This window comes from Labrus mixtus, chromosome 8 (assembly GCF_963584025.1).
Source record: "Labrus mixtus chromosome 8, fLabMix1.1, whole genome shotgun sequence".
Taxonomy (NCBI): Eukaryota; Metazoa; Chordata; class Actinopteri; order Labriformes; family Labridae; genus Labrus; species Labrus mixtus.
This window is the reverse complement of record NC_083619.1, coordinates 27,739,455-27,762,905: the sequence shown is the minus strand read 5'-3', so window position 1 is coordinate 27,762,905 and position 23,451 is coordinate 27,739,455. Positions and strand designations below refer to the sequence as shown.

At 43.2% G+C, this 23,451-nt stretch overlaps 2 protein-coding genes across 8 annotated transcripts in view; one reads left to right on the top strand and one right to left on the bottom strand.

Moving 5' to 3' along the window:
- LOC132978366 (disco-interacting protein 2 homolog C) overlaps positions 1 to 2,919 on the top strand; it is a 158,892-nt gene extending 155,973 nt beyond the window's left edge. For all 4 annotated transcript variants that reach the window (XM_061043505.1, XM_061043506.1, XM_061043504.1 and 1 more), the window contains one exon: positions 931 to 2,919. The gene's annotated coding sequence lies outside the window, so the exon portion shown is untranslated. The remainder of the gene's footprint in view (positions 1 to 930) is intronic.
- Positions 2,920 to 3,503: 584 nt separating this feature from the next.
- zmynd11 (zinc finger, MYND-type containing 11) overlaps positions 3,504 to 23,451 on the bottom strand; it is a 32,991-nt gene continuing 13,043 nt past the window's right edge. For 3 of the 4 annotated variants that reach the window (XM_061043541.1, XM_061043543.1, XM_061043540.1), the window contains 12 exons: positions 20,951 to 21,112; positions 19,197 to 19,274; positions 17,654 to 17,746; positions 16,792 to 16,879; positions 16,145 to 16,200; positions 15,968 to 16,045; positions 14,630 to 14,748; positions 14,095 to 14,497; positions 12,812 to 12,886; positions 11,471 to 11,809; positions 11,200 to 11,385; positions 3,504 to 8,832 (listed from right to left, as the gene is read on the bottom strand). In XM_061043541.1, coding sequence (XP_060899524.1) covers positions 8,710 to 8,832; positions 11,200 to 11,385; positions 11,471 to 11,809; positions 12,812 to 12,886; positions 14,095 to 14,497; positions 14,630 to 14,748; positions 15,968 to 16,045; positions 16,145 to 16,200; positions 16,792 to 16,879; positions 17,654 to 17,746; positions 19,197 to 19,274; positions 20,951 to 21,112 — 1,800 coding nt within the window. In that variant the 3' untranslated portion in view covers positions 3,504 to 8,709. The remainder of the gene's footprint in view (positions 8,833 to 11,199; positions 11,386 to 11,470; positions 11,810 to 12,811; positions 12,887 to 14,094; positions 14,498 to 14,629; positions 14,749 to 15,967; positions 16,046 to 16,144; positions 16,201 to 16,791; positions 16,880 to 17,653; positions 17,747 to 19,196; positions 19,275 to 20,950; positions 21,113 to 23,451) is intronic. The other variant, XM_061043542.1, reaches the window with a different exon arrangement.

Below are 23,451 nucleotides of genomic sequence, written 5' to 3'. Positions count from 1 at the left end.
CACCCAGTGTCTACCTAGTGTCCACCTAGTGTCCACCCAGTGTCCACCTCGTGTCCACCTAGTGTCCACCCAGTGTCCACCCCGTGTCCACCCAGTGTCTACCCAGTGTCCACCTCGTGTCCACCTCGTGTCCACCTAGTGTCCACCCAGTGTCCACCCAGTGTCCACCTCGTGTCCACCCAGTGTCTACCCAGTGTCCACCTCGTGTCCACCTCGTGTCCACCTCGTGTCCACCCAGTGTCCACCTCGTGTCCACCTCGTGTCCACCCAGTGTCTACCTAGTGTCCACCTCGTGTCCACCTCGTGTCCACCTAGTGTCCACCCAGTGTCCACCTCGTGTCCACCCAGTGTCTACCTAGTGTCCACCTCGTGTCCACCTAGTGTCCACCCAGTGTCCACCTAGTGTCCACCTCGTGTCCACCCAGTGTCTACCTAGTGTCCACCTCGTGTCCACCTCGTGTCCACCCAGTGTCCACCTCGTGTCCACCTCGTGTCCACCCAGTGTCCACCCAGTGTCCACCCAGTGTCCACCTAGTGTCCACCTAGTGTCCACCTTGTGTCCACCTCGTGTCCACCTCGTGTCCACCCAGTGTCTACCTAGTGTCCACCTAGTGTCCACCTCGTGTCCACCTCGTGTCCACCCAGTGTCCACCCAGTGTCCACCTCGTGTCCACCTCGTGTCCACCCAGTGTCCACCTAGTGTCCACCTAGTGTCCACCTTGTGTCCACCTCGTGTCCACCTCGTGTCCACCCAGTGTCCACCTAGTGTCCACCCAGTGTCCACCTAGTGTCCACCTTGTGTCCACCTCGTGCCCACCTCGTGTCCACCCAGTGTCCACCTAGTGTCCACCTTGTGCCCACCCCGTGTCCACCTCGTGTCCACCTCGTGTCCACCTCGTGTCCACCTAGCATTTTTACAAGGGAGGAAAGCGCTGGCTGTGCACCCAGGAGTGTTTGCATGAAGCGTTTGTGCTCTAAGAAGAAAAGCGCTGCACATCCGTCCTGTCTCCATAAAAACAGTCTGTTGACAACGGACTTTTTACTGCATGTTTTATATTTGAGATTGTTTACTTCCCAATCAGACACGGAGCAAAGAGGAAGTGAATACAAGACACGATCCCTAGAAGGCAAAAAATACAGGGAATATCATACATTTGGAAAAGCTGGTGACGTCAACAACGCCTTTCTGAAAAAGTTGAAAGATTTCAAACTGGAGCGGTCGCACAATTAATGCAGAGCGCTCAGAAAAAAAGACGCTGGGCGCTGCGCTTTTTCTCTGAGCGGTTGCTTTCTGCTGCAGACGCTCTCTACTCTTTGAAAACAACTGAAAAGAAAAACGCTAGGTGGACACGGCGCCTCAATAAAGACTTTTATTAGAATACGTCTCCAAACAGCCAATCGGAAACATGTTTGATGAGTTAGAGGATAAAATGAGACATGTTGTTTTTTTTTAAATGAGACGCTCAGTTTAAAAAAAATAAAGGAGTAAATTATGTTGTAATATCTTTTACTGTTGTAAAATGACAAACCTCCATTCTTAATGGTATAAACTGAATAAAATCTGTAATATTTTTAATAAATGAAAGTTTTATCGGGAAAGAATCCGTCTTTTTATGATTTTTTTAATAATGTAAATGCCAAATTTTTGTTTTTGTAAAGTTTGGCTTCATTAACTTATCCAACTCGATGAATTGGCTTCTTTTATTTAAAGGAAGAATGTGCGACTTTTTAATCCAGTAGAGGTCGCCCTTGAGCACCAGCATTAAACCAAAACAAACTGTTTGTCCACACCTAAGAGGCGGGACTTAAGAACAAATCAACTAGTCTGGCTGTTTCCGACAGGCTAATGTTCGGACATTCAGTTGTAAATAAACACTTTTCATGAAAACTTCCAGAGCAAAACCGTGTCCACACTCCCTAACTTACAATGTACCTGATTACCAATAAATGTATTTTTGTAAGTTAGACCGCGAGCAAGAGTTTGAATTAAGTATTTAAAAGTGTGCCTTTGCACATATATCTTTGTTTTTGAGACCCTAGGAATATGCTTCCAAATCTTGTGACCTACCTATCATGAGGGGGGATGGAAAGGGTGAAAAAATTTAATTAATTTGCGTGCTAAACTTCAGGCCACCCCTGCAAAGGTCAGGGCCGCCAGGTGGGCCACCCCAGTCTAAAAAGTCTGGACACGCCCCTGCTTAAGAGAAATTAAAGGGAGTAATGGAGTAATGTTTAACTGAAACCCAACACAGCTATGATCCTCTGCTGCCCTCTAGTGGTGACCAGGAGGAATAACAACGACAACTTGCCATTTTTAATTTGGGTTTTATTGATTATGAAGTGTAATGAGCTGGGATAAGACTCCTCAAATCAAACAGCCAATCAGCAGTACTGGATTATTTTTGGTCTTTTGCTCCATCGGCTGGGAAACAGTGAACCCTCGTCTTCACCTTCCAGTTTCCCCTGTAGACGCAGGCGGGTTAGGAGCCGCTGCTTTTGTAAATAACCAGAGTGAGAGGTCGTTCATATTTTTTCACATGAATCAATCAGGGCTCACACACAGCACGATGTCACGACAGGGAAGGAAGACTGAAGCAGGAAGGAGAAGGCAGGTTTTTTTTTTTTTTTTTTTAAACCAGAGACCCTTTAACACATCCTGGACCTGTGGAGGACGTCAGAGACGGCGATCAGTCTGTGGATTATTATGAGGTCGGAGAATGTTCAACACACACACACACACGATGATGTTTTTTGAAAAGACTTAAAAAGCACTTTCTTCACCGTCTGTTTCTCTTTCTTTTATCAGCGAAATGTTTGTCCCCAGTATGTTTTTTTTAAAGGTTTTAAAAATGTCTGACATGAAGTCTTTCAATTCAATAAAATATTTCAACAATTTTGACAATAAAAATTGAAAATGTTGGTTTATTTTCTTATTACTGTCGAAATAATGTGGGTGTGCAGTACAAATAAAAAACGTGAACCATTTAAATACAAGGTTTCTTACTAAGTCTACAGTAGCTCACAAGCACAAATCTGATAAGATAGAATACCTTAAAGTTTTAAAGGAGCATTATTTGAGATAGTAGACATTAAGGAAACATGCTATGTTGAAGTGTAATGCAGCAGCCAGTATGTCCTCCTTCTAACTTTAGAGTCTGGTCCTGAATGCTCTGGATTTGTTTGGACCAGAGAAGGTAGACGGTTTTAAGGTGACCCCCGCACACGCTCTGTTTGCCAGATGAGAGCAGTTATCAGGTCAACAGGTGTTGCAGCGATGGAAGCGAGCAAGAGAAGTGGTTCAGATAGAAGTGATTGTACCCGACCTAAAAAGCCTCTGCATGTTTCTAATAAGCTCCACGAGCAGAAACGTGCTCAAACTAGGATCAATATTGGAGATATTACTATTAATTTACTTTATTGATCCCGCAAGGGGAAATTCTGTTTTGATGCGTCCATTACAGTCGCTTTGATTGTGGTGTGATGAAAAAAATGGAAACCCAGGAACTTGTTGATACATTTATTTCCTCCATGTTAGCACATAGAATATATTTATGTACATATTGCTAGCTAAAGCATCAAAAAAAAGAAAAAAAAAGAAAGAAGTCAGGAGCATAGAAAATGTTAAGCCACGATGAATAGTTTACATATGGACAGGAGAGAAGATGACAGGTAGAGGTTCACAACAAGCTCAGAGTGCTTGCTGTTAATCCTGCTTGTACTCAAACAACTCTGGTAGAAGGCGACAATCTGACCGATGATATACTGCAAACAGCTTCAACTCAAGGTCCAGAAAAGAAAAAAAAAAAAAAAAAAAAAGCATCATTGTCATATTGCATCACTCTGAGGGAGTGCAGCTTCGTCTTTTCTTTTTCTAACATGAGCGGGAGTAAAAACAGGAAAAAAGGAAACGGGAGCTGGAGGTACGCACACCTGTTACTCATGCAGTTAAAAACCAGATACAAACTGGAATGACATCAAAAAGTTCTTCCACATACGGATAAAAAAAAAAGAAGAAACTCCTCCTGAAAGTTTAACGGCGGGATGGACGAATATAAAACCAGTCAGACAAAAAAAGGAAGTTTACACGAGAGCATGACGTCATCACGCTGAAATTCCTCGGACACACTGAAATGTGCAGCGTAGCTCTCACTCGAGTGATCACTGTGAAAAAAACAACAAAAACAAACACGCTGAAATGACACAAACCTCAGAGTGTCGTCGTGGCAACGGAAGCCGCAGCTGATATGATAATAATAACGGTTGTACATTGTACAAAACTAGAACTAGAACAGTCGTCGGGGATCGCTGTGAGCACAGGAAACATGAAGCAGCGGAGATATCGGCGAGTTCATTTACAATGTACATACAATATGAGGGGGAGGAGATATGGACACATGGCATTATTTTTTTTATTTACATGTAGTGCAATGGTGATGAAGAAGAAGAAGAAGGAAAGGAGACGTTGGTGTTCGACCGAAGAGAACTTTTTTTCCCCTAGAAATCAGACGTTAAGAGTGAGCAGAAAGCAGAGACAGGAAGCTGAACTGTACAAGAACATGTTCTGTATTAAAGTGATACACTTAAACGAGTCCAAAAAGGAAGAAGAGAAAGAGTCCAGAGACGAGAGGCTGAACACATCAAGTCTGGAAGTAAAAGTTACCGTAAATTCTCTAATAGGAGGACTCCTTGACGACAATACATCCCAATCAAAAACAGCTGTGAATTTATCTCCTGGAACTACAGATTAGAACCATCGACTGTAAATATTATAAATGAAGTCTGAGTGACGTCAGCCATCTGTTCCTGCAGGGGGCGCTCTGCAGGCTCGTCAGTAGCAGCCGCCATGTTGGAAATCCTGTCTCAGCCTAACTTTCAGTCAACCTAACGACAGGCTGAGAGCTGGAGCTGAGGCGGGTTTTAAGACTCTTGATGAACCGTTACATCGCGCCCACCTGTCAATCATGTCAGCTAAGCGCCTAATTATGTAAAGCACGCATCATCTAAATCTAAACGGATGTGTGATCATGAGGACGATAACTTATCAGACCCATTAGGTTTTTTGAACCAGGCTGTAAACATGTTAATTTATGCTGTAAAAACGTTTTTTTTTGAATGGGTGTGTATGTGACTTCTGGTGTTCCTGACGCCAGCCTCTAGTGGACACTAGATGAACTGCAGGATTTTGCACTTCCGCATCAGATTCATTTTTCAACACAGAAGTTTGCCGCTTGTTTTGGACTCAACGGGGGGCGGAAAACAGTCCAAGAAAAAAACTCACATTTTGAGTCTTGTTTGCAGATCAAACTAAATCGATCTTTAGGATATTTCTTTTTAAAAAGCTTTCTTTCTTTGCTTTGAAATATTTACAACATCAGAAGGAAAGAGGGGCCTTTGAGGCACAGACAAGAAGTCGGAAAGTATTTAGAGACACTTTAACGTTGTCTTCTTTGGATTTTTTATATGGGTAAAAAAGCATTGAAATCAAAAACTTCAGCTTTGGATTTCTGTTAATGAAACTCAACACATCCTCTACGTTTGTCTTGTGATAAAACGGTTTTTAAACATCACACTTCAACTCTTAAAAGCACTACTGAGCGAGTTCTGTGATCCTTTTCAAACGTACAGCTACTTAAGCCAATAAATGAAGGTGTTGATCAATCGAATCATTTAGCGGTTTGACCGGGAAAAATAACTACTAGGTAGCTATTTTGTAAAAAAAAAAACAATAATTTAAGGTCAGGTCAAACCAACAGGTGTTGCAGCGATGGAAGCGGGCAAGAGAAGTGGTTCAGATAGAAGTGATTGTACCCGACCTAAAAAGCCTCTGCATGTTTCTAATAAGCTCCACGAGCAGAAACGTGCTCAAACTAGGATCAATATTGGAGATGCTTTTGAAAAATGGAGAGAGGTTAGAACACAGAAAGGTTTACAGACCCATGCAGAGCTGGATAAACACTGAAGCTTCAGAGTCCACCACATGGTGACCTGTGTGAGCATCGACTCTAAAGAGGAGGGGGAGGGGGGAGACAGCTCTCTATGATGTTTAGAATTTGGACTGCAGTACCCATTTTAAACACCAGGTGCCAGAGTTACATACTGCTCCTTTAAGCCACAACATGATGAATACATTAAAAAAGATTAGCTAATGAAGAAAAGTAAAGTATATAAGCAATATGAAAATGAGTATTAACTGTATTAAACACCAGACTCAGTCAGTATTCACTATAAGAGATACATTTATATAAAGAACGTTTTTATTTTGGGATGTGGTCGTCGTGTTTATTTGGCTTCTAAATGTCTGTTAGATAGACGGCGATATAAAAACCTTTTAAGAGTCATTATAGTTAAGTAGATATGAAGAATTAATCAGTTAGAGAAGGTTTTTTAAGTTTTCATTCACAGCCAATCAGAACAACAGAACATTTGTTTGACCAGTAGGATAAGATGCCCGGTTCTCTCTTTACTCAAAGTGAATAAAAGTTCTGCCCACTGGGGCGCCAGCAGCCTAGAAGTAAGTGTGCGCCCCATGTACTGAGGCTGTAGTCCTCCAGACGGGCGGCCAGGGTTCTCTCTCTTTCTCCCTGATTTCTGACTCTATCCGATGTTCCATCTCCAAATAAAGGCATTAAAAAAAGCCCCATATTTGCCTTTAAAAAAGAAAAAAAAAAAAAGTTCTGCCTCACTATTAGAGAATTTACGGTATTTTATTCGTCACATGTTCACAGAAACACAAACTGATGAACGGCAACGTGTGTGTAAAAAAAAAGTGATGCGTCTATACAAAACAACTGGATCGTTTTCCTCCGTTCAGTTCAGTCTTCATAACTGAGGAAACAGTCAAAGTTTAAAAGAGTCACACTTCCCAGAACAAAAAAAAAAAAAACGGGCAATTTTATCGCCCGTTTGAAAAAACACACAAAGAATTCCACGCACCGTATTTATACACGACACACACTCGACATCCAGCGCAGAGGAGAACTCTAGAAAAGATTTGATCATTCACATTTTGCATAATGTTTTTATATTGGTCCATCCGTCGTCACTGTTTGTCGGACACCAGCGAGATTCTGGGCTCCTCTTTTCTTGTGTTTGTGTTTTTACCGTAATGATTGGAGAAAAGACAAAGTGTGAATCTATAGACATGCACGGAGCCTCACGGGGAGGGCGAGGACGAGAAGAAGAAGGGAAAAAAACAGGCACTGACCACCGACTACAGCAAAAGCAGTGAAAGAGTCTCAAAGCCATCACTTCAGGATTTAAAAAAAAGAAAGATTTTTGAGTGTACAACACTATAAAAAATGACACTGACGACGCTCGGAGAATCGTATTTTTTTAAGCTTAAGGAGGCTGATGAAGGAGGGAGGACTCACCAGATCTTCTCGGGTAGAATCAGAGACTGTAGGTAAGAGATGGACGTGCATGATGAGCAAGTGCCTTAAACCGGCCTCCACCGAAAAGAAGTCTGATTGTACTGAAGTGAACATTTTCAAAATGAGTTTTCTGGTCTTGACCTCGAGTTCAAGTCTTCTTCTATGGTGCGAGACGATTACTTAGTAAATGATGAAAACAATCACAGATAAACTGACGCAGTGGGCGATTGACCACTCTTCCAAACATGGTCACTTTGGGCTTAAAAAAACACGAGAGCATGAGGCTATAAAAAGTTAGCCATCAAGCGGATTGAGGACGATGATGTCATAAAGGCCACGCCCACTTCCTACATACAGTCTCTAATTATAGTTTGTTTATTTTTTGGCAATTTTACGAGCATTCTGGTTTTTAGAAAAATGAAATGTGCAAAAAAAAACGGTCAAGTGGTGGGACCGCTCTCAGGTCCAGCTCAGTCAGGATTGCGGTACATTTCTCTAATTAAGAACAAATTAATTAAAAGTTCATTTATATTCGACTCGTAAAAAAAACCCATCACCGACTATTCGAAGGAAAAGACCCCAAAAAATGTGCATAATGTTCACTCTAATAATAATAATAATGATATCAAATGGAAGATTTGTTTAGTCGTCGTTTTTTTACGGCCGACCTCGTGACCCTGTTCCCAATAAGTGACTTTTAGGTAGAAATGCTAAAAGGTGCCGTCCAGCATCCAAAACAATAAATGAACGCGTGTGAGTTTTTTTTGTCTTTTTGTTCATTCTCTATGAAAGTGGAGCCAGTTGAATGCTGCAGCGGTACGTTTGTGTTGTGTCGTCGTGGTCGACCTGAAAGATCGACCCCAAGTGTTTTTTGTTGCATTTACAGTAAGAAAAGGGATTTTCTAAAAATTCAGGTAATAAAACGCTCATCGGTTACTAAACACTTAAATAACACATCCTCTGACACGAGCTCAAAGTTAGCACGTCAGTAAAGAGAAAAAATAATAATAATCACACCATCGGAGCCACGCCCCCTCGAGCAATCTGTTCACGATTCAGAGACCCCCAAAAAATTAAAAATATAGAAAGAAAATTCAAAAACATGGTTACATTAAATAGAAATAAAAACAAACAAAAAAAAGGGAACAAGTTGCTCTTTTTCCACGCAGAAAACATCGAGTCCACAAAGTGTTCAGGAAGGCAAGTTGAGAAGCCGGAGGGACAAGTGTGTGTTTGTGTGTGTGTGTGTGTGTTGTAGACACTGACTGACAGGAGGAGGAGGAGGAGTGGGCGAGGGCCGACTGCGTGCTGTGTAACGGTAAGAAGGGGCGGGGCTTGTTCATCTCTTCCTGCGGCAGGTTCGTTTGTGGTCGGCGTGCCAGTGCTCCTGCTGACACTTGATGGAGCAGTACGAGGTGTTCCAGCAGCAGTGGTACATGGCCTCCTCCTCGCAGTTATAACACTGAAAACAACACAGGAGAGGGCGGGTTAGACGGGCAGAAGTCGGTGCTTAAAGCGAGTTAAGGCCCAGACACACCAAGCAGACGGCAAAGAACTAGAGGGGATGAAGGCCTCCTTTTGTCCTGGCCAAAAAGTTGCACTTGAACACACCGCAAAGATTACAGGCAACGGCCAACCACCACCAACTCTCCATGCCAGCAGGCGGCAGTAGTCTGTAATCGTCATTCCAAAAAGGGGGACAAGGAAGAACGCGGATAAATAAACTGTTATTGTGATACGAGAAGACAATTTTCTCAACGCTGTCGCTCCACACTTGTGTTATAGGTCGCCTTCTAATGGATAATAATGACTGATAAAAAGTTGAAAATGGTGCCGGCGTTGTCAGTACTTGGTCTTTTATTAGTGGAAAAAGAATAGAAGAGACGCTTCTGTATTTCTTCCTGTGCAGAGGCTCTCCTGTGTCGCTTAGCTGAACAGCCAATCAGAGAGATTCCTACCCCCAAATGCGACACCTCAAGCTGATGCAACATGTGGAGTTGGCAAAAAAAAACGGGTAGCGACGGAGCTGGACACACCGCAAAAACTAGGCTGACTCCTTGGTGTGTCAGGGACTTGTCGTGTTCTGTCTTTTTAATATATCCGGAAAATAGGCAGGGTCAGTTTTTGCCTGTGACCGGACCAACAAAGACATCAACATTTTAAACTCTAAATCTAACTGTCCTTTTTAAGTTCTAAGTGGTGTTTTAAAGCTTGTTTGTCTTTCTTCAGAGACTGGACCCAGGAGATCAACAAATTGAGTACTGAAAGCTTTACTCATCTTTCTCAGAATCCAAAGCAGTGAGCCGCCTGCAGACGACTGACCAAGACAAAGAATATCACACAATATATACTTTTTGTGAGGATGGTATCCGCCTCCTCCACCATTAGATTCTCCTACTTCATGAAATACGGGCTTCATATCTCTATCCATGTCCCACGTGAGCTAGATAGCTCTAACTATGTCCCATAAGGGCCTAATAGCTCTCACTATGTCCCATAAGGGCCTGATAGCTCTAACTATGTCCCATAAGGGCCTGATAGCTCTCACTATGTCCCATAAGGGCCTGATAGCTCTAACTATGTCCCATAAGGGCCTGATAGCTCTCACTATGTCCCATAAGGGCCTGATAGCTCTAACTATATCCCATAAGGGCCTGATAGCTCTCACTATGTCCCATAAGGGCCTGATAGCTCTCACTATATCCCATAAGGGCTTGATAGCTCTCACTATGTCCCATAAGGGCCTGATAGCTCTCACTATATCCCATAAGGGCCTGATAGCTCTCACTATGTCCCATAAGGGCCTGATAGCTCTAACTATATCCCATAAGGGCCTGATAGCTCTAACTATATCCCATAAGGGCCTGATAGCTCTCACTATGTCCCATAAGGGCCTGATAGCTCTCACTATGTCCCATAAGGGCCTGATAGCTCTCACTATATCCCATAAGGGCTTGATAGCTCTCACTATGTCCCATAAGGGCCTGATAGCTCTCACTATGTCCCATAAGGGCCTGATAGCTCTAACTATGTCCCATAAGGGCCTGATAGCTCTCACTATGTCCCACAAGGGCCTCACAGCCCCAGCCATGTCCCATACATTGCCACATGCTATTCTCAGAAGTTAGCAGTCAAAAAAACCTACTGCAATGTCATGTCTTCTTGATAAATGGGGTAAATATCTGGCCAAACATCTTGTGACCGGACGTCGACACACCAACATAGCATGTATGTCAGGTTTTCTTGGAATGATGGTCCTTTTTCTTGTGTTTGTCTCTCCTTCGCCTCTCGTAAATGTCAGGTCAGCCTAAGATTTATTACTTAATTACCCAAAAAGTGAGCTTGTATGAAACTTGAGACCTCACTTTTTGACCATGCAAAATTTCATCTAAGCATTGACTTTTTTTCACTCTATCCTTGATGAGTTTCACTTTGTAGGCTCAGTTTGAATTCATGTACACATGTGCCCTTCTGCATTTCATCCTTAGTTGATTATGTTATGTTTATAATATGCAACCCTCACACTATTGTTATTTATTTATGTAACTTGCATAATATGTGTCTATTAGTTCATTATTATACTGAAATTCTATTATGATTATTCATGACCACTTTGCATAAATGTTGACTATAAGGACTATGAATACATGCCTACAGGTGGGACACTACAGACTTTAAACATACCCTGGGTGTAGAGTTGGGGATACATCGATTTTTATCAACACCTCCATCCCACAAAACGGGGACATATGCAAACCTTGAAAACATAAATTTGTTTCTGTGGTGTGAAAACAAACGGGGACAGTGAGGGATTTAGTTGAGGACTCACCCACTGCTTCTTCTTGGTCTGGGAGATGAGCTGTTTGTGTTGGGCCACCAGCTTCTTCACCTCCTCCACCAGCTCCTCTTTACACTTCTCCTTCACCTGCTTACACTTCCTCTCCATCTCCGCCTGAGCTCCGGTCACCGCCTTACTCACCGCCTGCCGCTTCTCCTCCTCCATCTCTGCACGGAGCTGAAACAACAAAACGGACCGGTTTCAATGTGAGCTCAAATATTTCAGGTTACACACCTTCACAGTCATCATCGAACACACACACCTTCTCCAGAGCCTCCCTGACGACCCTCTCCGTCTCCCGCTTGTTGTCGGCCTTCATCATCTCCTTCACGTCGTTGAACACCTTGGTGTATTTCTCGTGGCACATGTTCTGGCAGGCGCCGTCGCTGTTCGTCTGGGTGCCGCGGTGCAGCGTGCGGGGCGACCCTCCGTTGGCCTTCTTGGTCTGCGTGGACACCGACAGCTTCTCGGGCTGCTGGGGCGCCGAGGACACCGGGATCTCCTGGCTGGAGCTGACCGCCTCCATCTCTGGCTCCGGGTCCTGGTGGATGGGGAGAGGAGGAGGAGGACAACTTTGCGTTACCTGCGACTCAAGCACCAGCTGGTAGATAAAAACAAGAGATCAAAACTGATGCGTAAGGTTTCTGAGGGATGAATCATTCACAAAGACAACAACTCTCAAAACGACTGTTAGCAGCATGCAGGAGACAACACACTTTGATGTAAACACGCTTGAAAACAAAAACAGAAGATGGAGTCGAGGCTGGCGGGGAATCATGGGAGTGATTCCCTCTGCTTCATTCCCACCCCAGATGAAAACTCTGAATTGACCGAAGTCAAGGCGAACAGACAAAACTCGAATCCATGGCCTGATTCTGACATATTTTGGTAAATGACCTTTTGACATGCTTCTTCAGATTTGTAGTCAAAGTGTCCAACAACATTGAAGAGGGGCAGTTTTTGGTAGGGCATGTTCTTCCAGGATTATCAGAAAGAGATGTCACTGGGTGCCTAGTGGTTTGTGTGCGCGCCTCCATGTACTGAGACTTTAATCCTCCAGGCGGGCGGCCCAGGTTCACATCCGACCTGTGGATCCGCATATCGTTCCCCACACACTCTCTCTCTCTCCATGATTTCTAACTCTGTCCACTGTCCTGTCTCTAGAAAGGAAGCGTAAAGAAAAAGCTAAAAATGGCAGATTTCCCCTTTTATGTGAACGTTTCCAGCGACGATAACAGGAAACTTCCCTATATTATTTTGCAAAAACGATTAAGATTGAGGCGAAGCAACAAGCAGCAAAACAGCTTTTTAACTCCAGACTCTGTGATGCTCCTTAATCTCTTTGGTGTGCTCATAAATCTTCAGGAGAGAGACCTCATTTCAGGCGTCCAATGGCAGAAAAATACGGCAAATAAATAAGAATACATGCATTAACAGATGATACACAAACACTTTGGGATGCATCTGAAACACACATCATCTGAGCTCCTCTCAGCAGAGGTATCCGCTCTAACCAATACCAAACATCCTCTGTTTTTGAGTGTGTGTGTGTGTGTGTGTGTGTGTGTGACCTCGGTCAGGTTGTTCTGCTGCCTTTACTCACGCTGGCTTCTTCTTTGGGCTCCACCATTTGAGATCGACGGCTTTTCTTTGCCTTGGGCTCCTGGCTGCCTTTGAGCTGCAGACAGAACAAAATATTTTTAATCAACCAACTTCTTTGATTTTTCTCTCGACCTGGTGAAGAGTCTCGGTCTCCCTCCCTAGTTCTGATGTAGACGGAGAAACAAAGCATAGCATGGGAATTCCTTCAGAGCATTTCAGTAAATCATTAAGAGAACAAATGTTATTTTTTTTAACGGTTGCAAAAGCTTTTCCTCCTCTGTGATAGACTTTGAGGAGTATAAAGAAGGGAGAAAACGACCATGTTTCTTTTGGATCTAAATGCTGTTAACCCTCAGGCATCAGTTTAATTTACTACCCTCTTAAGTCAGTAAGGACAAACATGTCCACTTCCAAAAAACTGCTATAAAAATAGAACAGATTCATGTTTCTCAGTGTTCTATTGATCTATTAAAAAAATAATATGTGCATTCCAAAATGTGTCAAGAGAGAGTCTTTCTTACAAAAATGTGTGCCATATGCACTAACAGACAAAATGATGGCCAGATGAAGAGGTAACATTTGCCCAAATGGACAAAAATGTCCATAATGATGCATGAGGGTTAACAGAAACGGTCCGCTCGTGTTTTTGTTAGGGCGTTCACACTTGCAGGGAACTCCTGAAAAACTCCTGAAGGAGGAGCAGCATGTGTCAACTCAAACTGCAAATTTTTCTCTGAAGCGGTTAGAGGCTCACTTGTGTGGGACGCCGGCGTTCTCCACTCTTTCCTTTCTACTTTAACCTCCTCCAGCTTGAGTGTGCCTGTAACCGCTTCAGAGACCACTCCACTTCTACCCGGGTGTAAGCTGGTCTGCTGTTGTGAATTCATCATATCTTTTTAATGAACAGCATGCAAATTTGTTTGGATATTTCAGCCTGCAATAAAAGTGAAAATATTATTATTCTCTCTTATTGTGAAACTCTTTCCTTAAAGCATCCTGTGTGTATAGCCTCTAAAGTCTGGACTGCATTTAAGTAATGTACATTCTGTAAGTGATGCTACACCTGAGGGTTTTGTTTTAGTTTAATGAAAGCGTGATTTAAGGTGCACCACGTTGTACCAGCAATGTGCAGTTTGGCCACCAGAGGTCGCCACAAGCTGCATTTCTCTCGACAGAATCTCAGTTGTTTTAAAGTAATTGTTGTTCACTGCCTGTTTGATGATTTTGTGTTGCTCTATCATCAAGCACCTTCAAACTTTGGTCCCTTTGGGAGAGTCCACTTACATGTCGGACCTGCTCGTTGCTGGTGGAGGAGATGCTCGACTCAGCTTCGTCTGTCCTCTCCAGCCTGTCCGTCCTCCCGCCGCCGCCGCCCTCCTGCTGCTGCTGCTGCTGCTGCTGCGGCCGCTGGCTCTGGCTCTGGCTCTGGCTCTGGCTCTGGCTCTGGCTCTGGCTCTGGCTCTGGCTCTGGCTCTGGCTCTGGCTCTGGCTCTGCTGGTTCTGCAGGTGGTGCGGGTGTGGCATGCTGCTCTCCTCCATCTTTGTTTTCCAGAAGCGGCCCTCCCTCAGGAAGCGCTGGTACATCTCCAGCTCCTCGCACGCCTTCTTCCAGCCGCTGCTGCGCTTCACCTGCAGCTGCTGGACGCTCACCTTGATGTCCTGGATGTTGTCTGCGGGGATCCACGCTCTGGAAGAGACAAGAGAAAGTGCTCCAGATTTAATCTGCTTCCTCCTGTTTTAACCTAAAACCAGAGGTGACTCATAAACATATATGTGTACACCTGTAAGATCAATAAAGATTTCTTCCAGCCGTGCTCACCTCTGGTGCTGGTGTCCAAAGAAGCGCACGTCCACCTGGTTGTCGTCCCTCTGAAGGACTTTGGCCGGCCAGTAACCGAAACCTTTCATCTTGGCCCACACCAGGTCGTGGCTCGGGCTCTGCCGAAAAAATTAGACAAACACACGACGTGAGCCAGCGGAAATCTGGATCACTGTTAAAGCAGCATCATGTTACTTTTCCATCTTAATGCAGTCGTTTTCAAAGTCGACCTTATAGTAAAAAAAGTGGAAGTTTTGGCTGTTACTACTTTGATGCCTCTGATTAAAGTGATGTTTTAAATGTACATGCATCTTTTTAATGCAGAAATCTTTGGATACTGTATACTACAGAGTGTTGAGGTCTCATCGTAGTTCTCTGTATGATCGAGTCGGCTGGCCTGCATTGTCTCTTAATAGACAAAATCGTTGGCACAACCTTATTTAAAGATTTATTTTTGGGGCTTTTTTTGGAGAGAGAGGACAGTGGACAGAGTAGGAGATCAGGACGAGTGGGGAAACAACCTGCAGGAAAGGAGCCAATCCTAAACCGCCCGCTTGGAGGACTACAGCCTCCATACATGGGGCATTAAAAGGCTATACCGAACCTGCTTCCCTCATATTTGTGTGTAATTTTACTTGTGTATAAAGTGCAGAAGCTTCAGTCTACGCTGATCCAGTCACAAAAGGTATTCTTTCTATCTGTCCTCAAAGAGCATCTTAATTTGAGGACAATTAGTTTCAGGTCCTGCAGCTTTAAATTATGCTGCAGGATGATGTGCGTCTGTGGGAGCTGGTCTCTCTCTCTCGACCTTTCAGTAGATTAAAGACATCGGAGGATCATGCATCAGGTTGTAGATGCTTTGACTGAAGACTTTTCTGCTCTGTGTCTCGGGACATGTTGATCTGTGTCTGTAACGTGTTTAATGTGTCTCGACCAGGACACTCTTGTAGATGATATTCTTCATCTCAAGGAGGTATCTCCTGGTTAAATACATTTTAAATAAATTAAATAAGCAACAGCTTTACTAAGATGATCTGCATTACACTGTATGTGGTTATTCTCTCTAGCACTGTAACATATTAGAAGTCTGCACATCCCCCCTCAAATCAGTTCTTTTAGACCTTTTAAATGTCAGCGGCAGATTCCCTGGGCTCGTTTGTTTTGAAGTGATGTCGGATTGTGCAAAATACACAAGACAGGAAAGAGCCATGCCAGAATTTTTTTTTTTTTGTTAAGTCAGCTGTCACTTTGGTGCGGACATAGAAGAGAGAGAGGTTTACTAATAAACAGAATAAGAGGAGAGATCAACGTGTTTGGTTTTCAGCTGGTTGTACTCACACACGGGTAACAGAACCAGTTGTCTGGCCGGGCGTTGGACAGGTAGAAACAGTTCTTACACAACAGCAACTCGTTCAACTGGAGGAGAGACAACGGAGAAGAGAGAGAGGAAGAAACTAAAGATCTGTATGTGAAACAAAACAACACGGTGAAGAAGTCAATAAAAAAGAGAGATACCTCATGGACTGTGTCGCTGAAGAGCAACCGTGCGATCTCCGCCTGGTCGCTTTGAACTGCAACAAACAACAACGATCATGACATTACAGAGTGATGCAGAGCTGGCTAAACACTGAAGCTTCAGTGTCCACCACATGGTGACCTGTATGAGCATCGACTCCAGAGAGGAGGGGGCGGGGGGAGACAGCCCTTTAAGGTTTTGCATTTGGACTGCAGTACTCATTTCATACACTAGGGGTCAGAGATACATACTGCTCCTTTAAAGACTTCAAAAGCAGGAAACAGAATTTTTTTCAATTAAAACATATTTTCTTTTGGGTCCGATAATATTAACAGTCCACAAAAAAGACTTTACAAACGAGGAATAAAAATTTAAATATCCAAATGAATAAATCATTTTTAGGCTCTCAGTGAAATTTATCCAAAGCAACGACGATCAAAGTACAGATAGCTGGAGCGAGATCAGGATTTTATCTTGTTCATGTATTGTTTAATATTTCAGGTTTCATTGAATATTTAATTTTGAGGTGTTTAAGACTTGATACAAAGCTGTTTGTATACAAAAAAAAAACGTTTTGGATGAGTATCAAACATGTCGACCCTCTCTTTGAAGCAGAGCAAAAAGAAAACACACAACTTTGACCTACCTCCATATAAGATGGCCGTGTTGTGAACAATGAGCTGAGCGTCTGCTTTGAACTCCTCGAAGCTTTTATATTTTCCTTCAGACAGATTCTGAGAGACAGAGAGAGAGAGGGACACAGTTTGCCAAAGCATTATTACTATTATTCATTTAAGATTATACAAAGTGATTCCTGAAACGCTCATGCTGATAGTCTGTGACTGGATTTAATTTTATTTTAAAGATAGAAAAAACAATCTGAGAAAAAGTTTGTCAGAAAGTGAGAGAGGGAGCACAAAGAGGTTTATTCACATGCTGGGCTCGTGTGTGTGTGTGTGTGTGTGTGTGTGTGTGTGTGTGTGTGTGTGTGTGTGTGTGTGTGTGTGTGTGTGTGTGTGTGTGTGTGTGTGTGTGTGAGACCGACATGAGAGAGGTCCAGGGCAGTGTACTTATTAACACTAACAAACGCACGCACGCACGCACGCAGAGGTCTGGGCTGTGCTCCAGTGTGTCTGGCAGAGTTCTGGTGTGATGCACCGCTGACCACAGCTCAGCAGAGTCCTGCCTGACCTCTCTCAAACCACACACGTACTTTAACACAAAACTCAATCGTGCTTCAGCACAGTACGGGGACAACTTTGCCTGAGTGTGATCGCGCAGTAACGGCTTAAAGAGAGTGCCATGGAGTTTTTCTAGTTTTGTCTAAAAGTGAAAATTTGCCCAAAATGTAACTACAGGCAAAAAAGGTGTGTGAAGATTTACATACACTTTAGAGCTTAAACTTAAGAAACACCAGAGTCAAAGAAAAAAAACATGAAATAAAAAGGGGTATATGGAGGTAAAATAAAATGCAGGTTTCCCAGAGTGCTGCTGGGCTCGATGGTTACCTCCTGGATGTTGGAGACGTCCAGCGCAGTGTGGATCAGACGTTTGTACATGGGGTGTTTAGTGTCTTTGCCTTTCTTGTTCAGGTCCACTGCCTGCAACGTAGAAGAGGGATAATGAATTAATACCAGGGGAGGATGGGGGAGGGGGGGTCAGGAGGTAAGGAGGACAAATGATGAGATCTGACGGGAAGCGGTGGAAAGATGGAGAACGAGAGAGATGGAGTAATGAGATTTAACACCAGCTTTACAGAGTCGTGGTCAGAGAGCGAGGGGGGATTAAAAAGACGGGATGGAGGGAATAGCAAGAAGACAGAGGTGTAACGGAGAGAGGAGAGGGAGGACGGGCGGTGCAATGGGAGGAGAGGAGTGAGGGTTACAGTAGAGGACTTACAGAACAACACAGATTCAGGCACATGAGAGATTACCTTCATGATTTAGTTTAGGTTCAGCTGGGTCTTCTTCTATTTTTGTCTTTTTCTGTTCTACCTCTGATTTTTTAATCATGTAATCTGTGTGGATTTTAATTTTACTTTTGGATGAGAGGACCGCAGGAAGAGTAGTTGCTACTCCAGTAGAGGCTAACAGGGATCAAAATAAACAAAAAAGTTTGCATCTCGACTCAAGGTCCTCCCCCCACCTGATTGTAACCTGGGGGGCGGCCCCTGGTCGACTCGAGACGTTGTGATTCATTTTAATGGACTTTGAGTGTGTTTCCATATCTTTTCTTATTATGTTTATTGTTGATATTTAATGTTGTACCTGTACATAAGAGAGCACAGTTCACCAAAGTTAAATTCCTTGTGTGTGTGTAAGCATACCTGGTCAATAAACCTGATTCTGATTCTTCTCTCTGCTGTTTCTGTATTGACCTGCACCTACCTGATGTGTTTATAACTAGCCCTTCTCTAACCCCTGGCACCAGCAGAAAACAGCAAACAAACTCTCAACTCCCAAAAAACAGCAAAAACATTTGATACGCAGATGAAAAAATCATTTTATTTTAACTGGAAAGTTGCATTCTGGGCAGCACACACTGACCCTGTGTAGCGAGCCTAGCTGCTATTTGCTTGTTGTCGTGTTGCTGCTGTTTGTTACCTTGTTACTGCATGACTCATGTCTACCTCATGACTTCCTGGTGTTTATAAACATAAGAAATGTTCCCATGTTTGCTTTCAGTTTGGCTCACTGATCCATGCTGGTTTGTTTTGATTTGGAACGTGCCTTGTATCACGAAGTTGTGCTTCTACTGCCCCCTATTGGCTTTTTTGGGAACTGCATCATGGGCAATGTGTCTTTAATAAACTGTCCTCACAGCTTTGCGGCTGTATTGATTTTTTTTAGCACAGGCCTGGACAACACCTGAAGTCTTATAACGGGGTCAGGTTTCTTAATTTTTCTGGAACAGTTCAGCTTTGCGGAAAGAGCTCAGTAACTTTAAGACACAATCCACTTTTCTTTTTTTTTTTTTTTTTTTTAGGTTTGATGAGTTGAAGGCAGATAACGACAGGGAAAAGGAGAAATAAAGATTCATGCTGGTGCTCACCCTCTCCTTCATGCGCTGCACGATGAAGCGCAGATATTTACTCATCTCCTGTTTGTTCAGGTTCTTCTTTTTACTTCCCTGTAGGAGGAGAAAAAGAGCACGCAGAAGAAGGGAAAAACAAAAGGGAGAGGTTAGAATCACAGCAGGGTCGGCTTTGACCCAAATGTTTCATCACACAGGCACAGTTATAATAATAAATATAAGAGTGAATATAAATAAAAGACTAAAGAGAACTACAGATAATAAAGAGGGACACATTTAGACACACTGAACAACAAGCAGATGTTTTAAGTTTTCTAAAAGCATCAAATAAGTTTACGTGATATCTGAGACGTTACAAAATATTAGCCTAGAGTAACAAGTTGGAGTGTGTACTGTTGTCATATTCTTTACAGACCTCTGAGTTCATCCACATCCATTCATCGGAGCCTAACCGCTACTGTAACAAACTAAACATCTGTTTATATTTCCAGAACGAGGAGCCACTACTAGAAACTAGTGCTGGGTTTGTTACAGAAACTATATTGTATTTGTGAATTACAGAATTAACTCCTCCAAGAATCTCTACTTTAATGTGGTGGAGGGGTTTGAGTGTCCTGGTGAACCCTGGAGCTGTGCTGTCGGGGGCACTAGCCCCTGGTAGGGTCTCCCAAGGCAGAGTGGTCCTGGGGGAGGGACCAGACTAAAAACCTTATGAAGCTGCAAAAGAGGGGGCCAGCCACCTCGCCCGGAAGAATGCCCTCTAGGCCCACCACCCGCAGGGAGAGGCATGGGGGTCGCGTGTATGCCAGGCCGGGTCACAGGCGGATGCCTTGGCATTAGGGCTGGGAATCTTTGGATGTCTCACGATTCAATTTTGATTCTTGGGGTCACAATTTGATTCAGACTATTTTTTGATTCAAAATGATTCTGGATTCATGATTCAAAGTCTATTTTTGAATTAGTAGAAACTTCAGGATCTACTCCAGACATCAGTGAGACCGGCTGAATTTCTTGCGGCTCCATTTGGCGTTCTACTAAGTTAAAGAACTAGCATTAGCACTTAGCAGGGAGTGACTGATTAGCCAAAAAAATATGATTTTTGGAAGTAATGAATCTATTTAAAATCTCAGAAGATAAGAATCTTGATCGGTTTTTTTTCCCACCTCTATTGGGCATACTCATCCCCGGTGGAAGAACTAATGGAGTATACTGGGGAATTAGCAGCAACCCCGCGTGCGATACTCAACTTATTTCTTTTTGCTGAAGTGTGTGGATAAATGAAAGATGATCATGGTTTGCTTTGGTTTATTTTCAAATCTTAATACTGGACTAGTAGCTTAAGAATCACTACTTTTTTATAAAACACCAGCTTGTGAAACCATCAACAAAACTTGTCCACCAACACGCTGCATGTTAATGCTTAACAATCCCAATTTACTTGTTTTTTAAGATTGTCATGCCCTTATTTAGAGGACAGAGACTATGAGGAAAAAGGGGACTGAGAGATTGGGGGACAACATGTGGTATAAAGTCATGTTCAGGAGTCAAACCTGGGGCCAATATTTCCAAGGCAACAGCCTTTGTACATGGGATGTGGAATTTAACAACTGAGCTAAACGTGGAAATTCCAATTAACATTCACCCCGCCTTAAAACCAATTCTTAATCCTGCAGTGACTTGAGGAAAAAGATGTCTTTCCTTTCTAGAACGAACTCATTAGTCACAACAAATGAGACGACGAGTAAACACACACACTGGGTTTGAACACCTACCCTGCAGACCACACACTGCCAGTGGGATCCTCCGTCTCTGGGCTTGAAATCCTCCGTCAGACACTTGAGGTGGTAAACCCGGAAGCAGTTGTCACACGTGAGGACGTCGCCCGGTAGGTGACACTCGAAGCAGTACCAGTCGTGACTCTCCGCCTCCCACTCCTGCAGGAAAGACACAGCAGAACACAAGTTTGGATGACCCCCCCCTCTCCAACCCACCAATCAGAGCAGGGGAGGACACAACAAAACTGTCTTCATGTTCCATACTGGTGTAAAACCAGATCTCTGATTTAACAAGAAAAAAAAGAGTTTAAAGAACATGCGCTAGATTGAGCTAGATACAAAAGAGCATCAGCTGCAAATATTTAAAAAAATGTACTTCCTCTTTTTCCCAAGTGGGCCGATATGACAAATCCTGGTGTCCAACCTGAGGCATTATACTTCATATTACTGTCAAATTGAAAGTATTGTCCAGCTCTAGCTTATCAATGAAATGTCAATCATAGTAATACAATTATATCCTGCAATTATTCTGTGAAGAGTGATTATAAATAAATGATTTGCACCTCATTCGATCCCCTCCTTCTTTCTAACACTCACTCACGCTGTAGTAATCCTGTCCTACACTCATTCTCATTCAGGGGTTCAAGTCAAGGGCACAGCGACGGGAAGTCTGAACGCCTAACTACTCATCAACCTGTCAAGAGTCCAACTCCTCCCACTCACAGTCTGGAGCGACTCTATAGGGGGGAGCGGGAGAGTCGTGACTGTGTTCATGTGCGGGGCTTAAAGTGAGGGGAAGCACATCACACTCTCAGCTTAGCGGTCGTAATAAAGTGTAGAACTTTCTCGAGGAGAGATTTGTGGTTTCTATCCTGGAAGAATAAGCTTGCAGGAATGCATCTACCTCAACGACCCCGACAAGTCTTCATGCGTAGGTCTTTAAAAGGTTTTCTGTCTTAAAAAACATGTAGATGTAAAACAACGTGGATTGGAGTGTCTTAGTCGGACGTTTAGGGGTTGAAAAAAAAAAAAGACTGCTGCTGTTACTCATTCAAAACAATTGAAAAAAGACGCTGGCACTCGGAAAAGAAACGACACAGGGCCTAAAAATTTGCCTCATCCTGGTTTCATTTGGATTTCCACTGAAGATGAAGACCCTCAAAGATGAAGCAATTTGCACTCCAGTCATAAGCTGACAGTTTTTAATGACATTCCTGCATGTGGCAATCAATCAATATTGTCATATGATGTGACATCATGTCATTTCAAACAGCGTCTTGAAGTCCTGCTCGATTTCGTCTTTTGGATGAACCCTCAAAAGATCAGAACATTTATAGTTCCCTTTATCTGAAGCTCTCTTGTTTGAATCAGTCTCAGTCACATGGATTCAGAAATGTCACGACGTGAGTGCTAAGACTTCCTGTGATAGAAAATAAAAACTCCTTTTAGAGCGGGGAACATTTTGAAGGCTGAAATAACATCCCTGGATCTCATTTTGACTCTTCTCTCTGCAGCACAAGTTCACTAAGTTTCCATTAAGGTTCCTAATCCGCGGTGAAGGTTCCTGCCTCCCAAGGCAGAACTCATAATAAGTTTGTTTAAATATGACCACATGAGCTAGAAGTGACTATTCTCTCAAATCCATCCACAGATTCCTCGAAGGACTTCTAAAGTACTCTTCCCCAACACAAACACTTGACAAAATAAAAATGGTCCTTGAGTTGTCGAATGTCAACACGCTCTTCACTATTGTTGGAGCGTCTGATGAAAGACAAGTGGCCGACTTCAGAAGGCTGCAGCTCCCTGAGACAAGGACACGGGGTCTGTGCTTTCAGCAAAGTGAGATCCAATGACAGGAATAACAACAGCAGCTTCATGTTTGAGTGCTTTGCAAGGCTAAAGAAACAAAAAGTGAAATTTAGAGCTGGACCATTACGGGGTATTTAAAGGAGACATATTATGAAAAAATCCTCTTCTACAGTGTTTTTGAACATATATTTGGGTAACCTGAGTGTCTACTGACCCACAAAATGTGAAATAAACCCATCCAGTCCTCTTTGTTTGTGGTCTGCATAAGTCTTACAACACAGAAAAATGCTCCGTTTCAAACTTGCTCTCCTTGTGATGTCACAGTGGGATTCTGGTAAATACAAAATAAAAATCCTCCATTGGTATCTCCACCCATGGACTCCACCCCCAGCCTAGAACTAAACTTTTGTACAGGTCCGCCATTTTTATTCTCTCTACAGAGGAGTGATGTCTACTGGGAAAACTCAGAGGGGGGTCATTACATTTAAAGAGACACACACACCAAAACGGAGCGTTCTGAGAGAGCTGGTTTATACAGGGTCACAAACCTCCTCTGGTGCTTGATTCATGTTATATTTTGACCAAAGCACAGCACAGATGTTTCATTTAGACCACAGGGGGACTGTTTGAAAAGGTGGAGAAGGGGGAATAATATATCCTCTTTAAGACTAGATACTGATTCTGGAGGG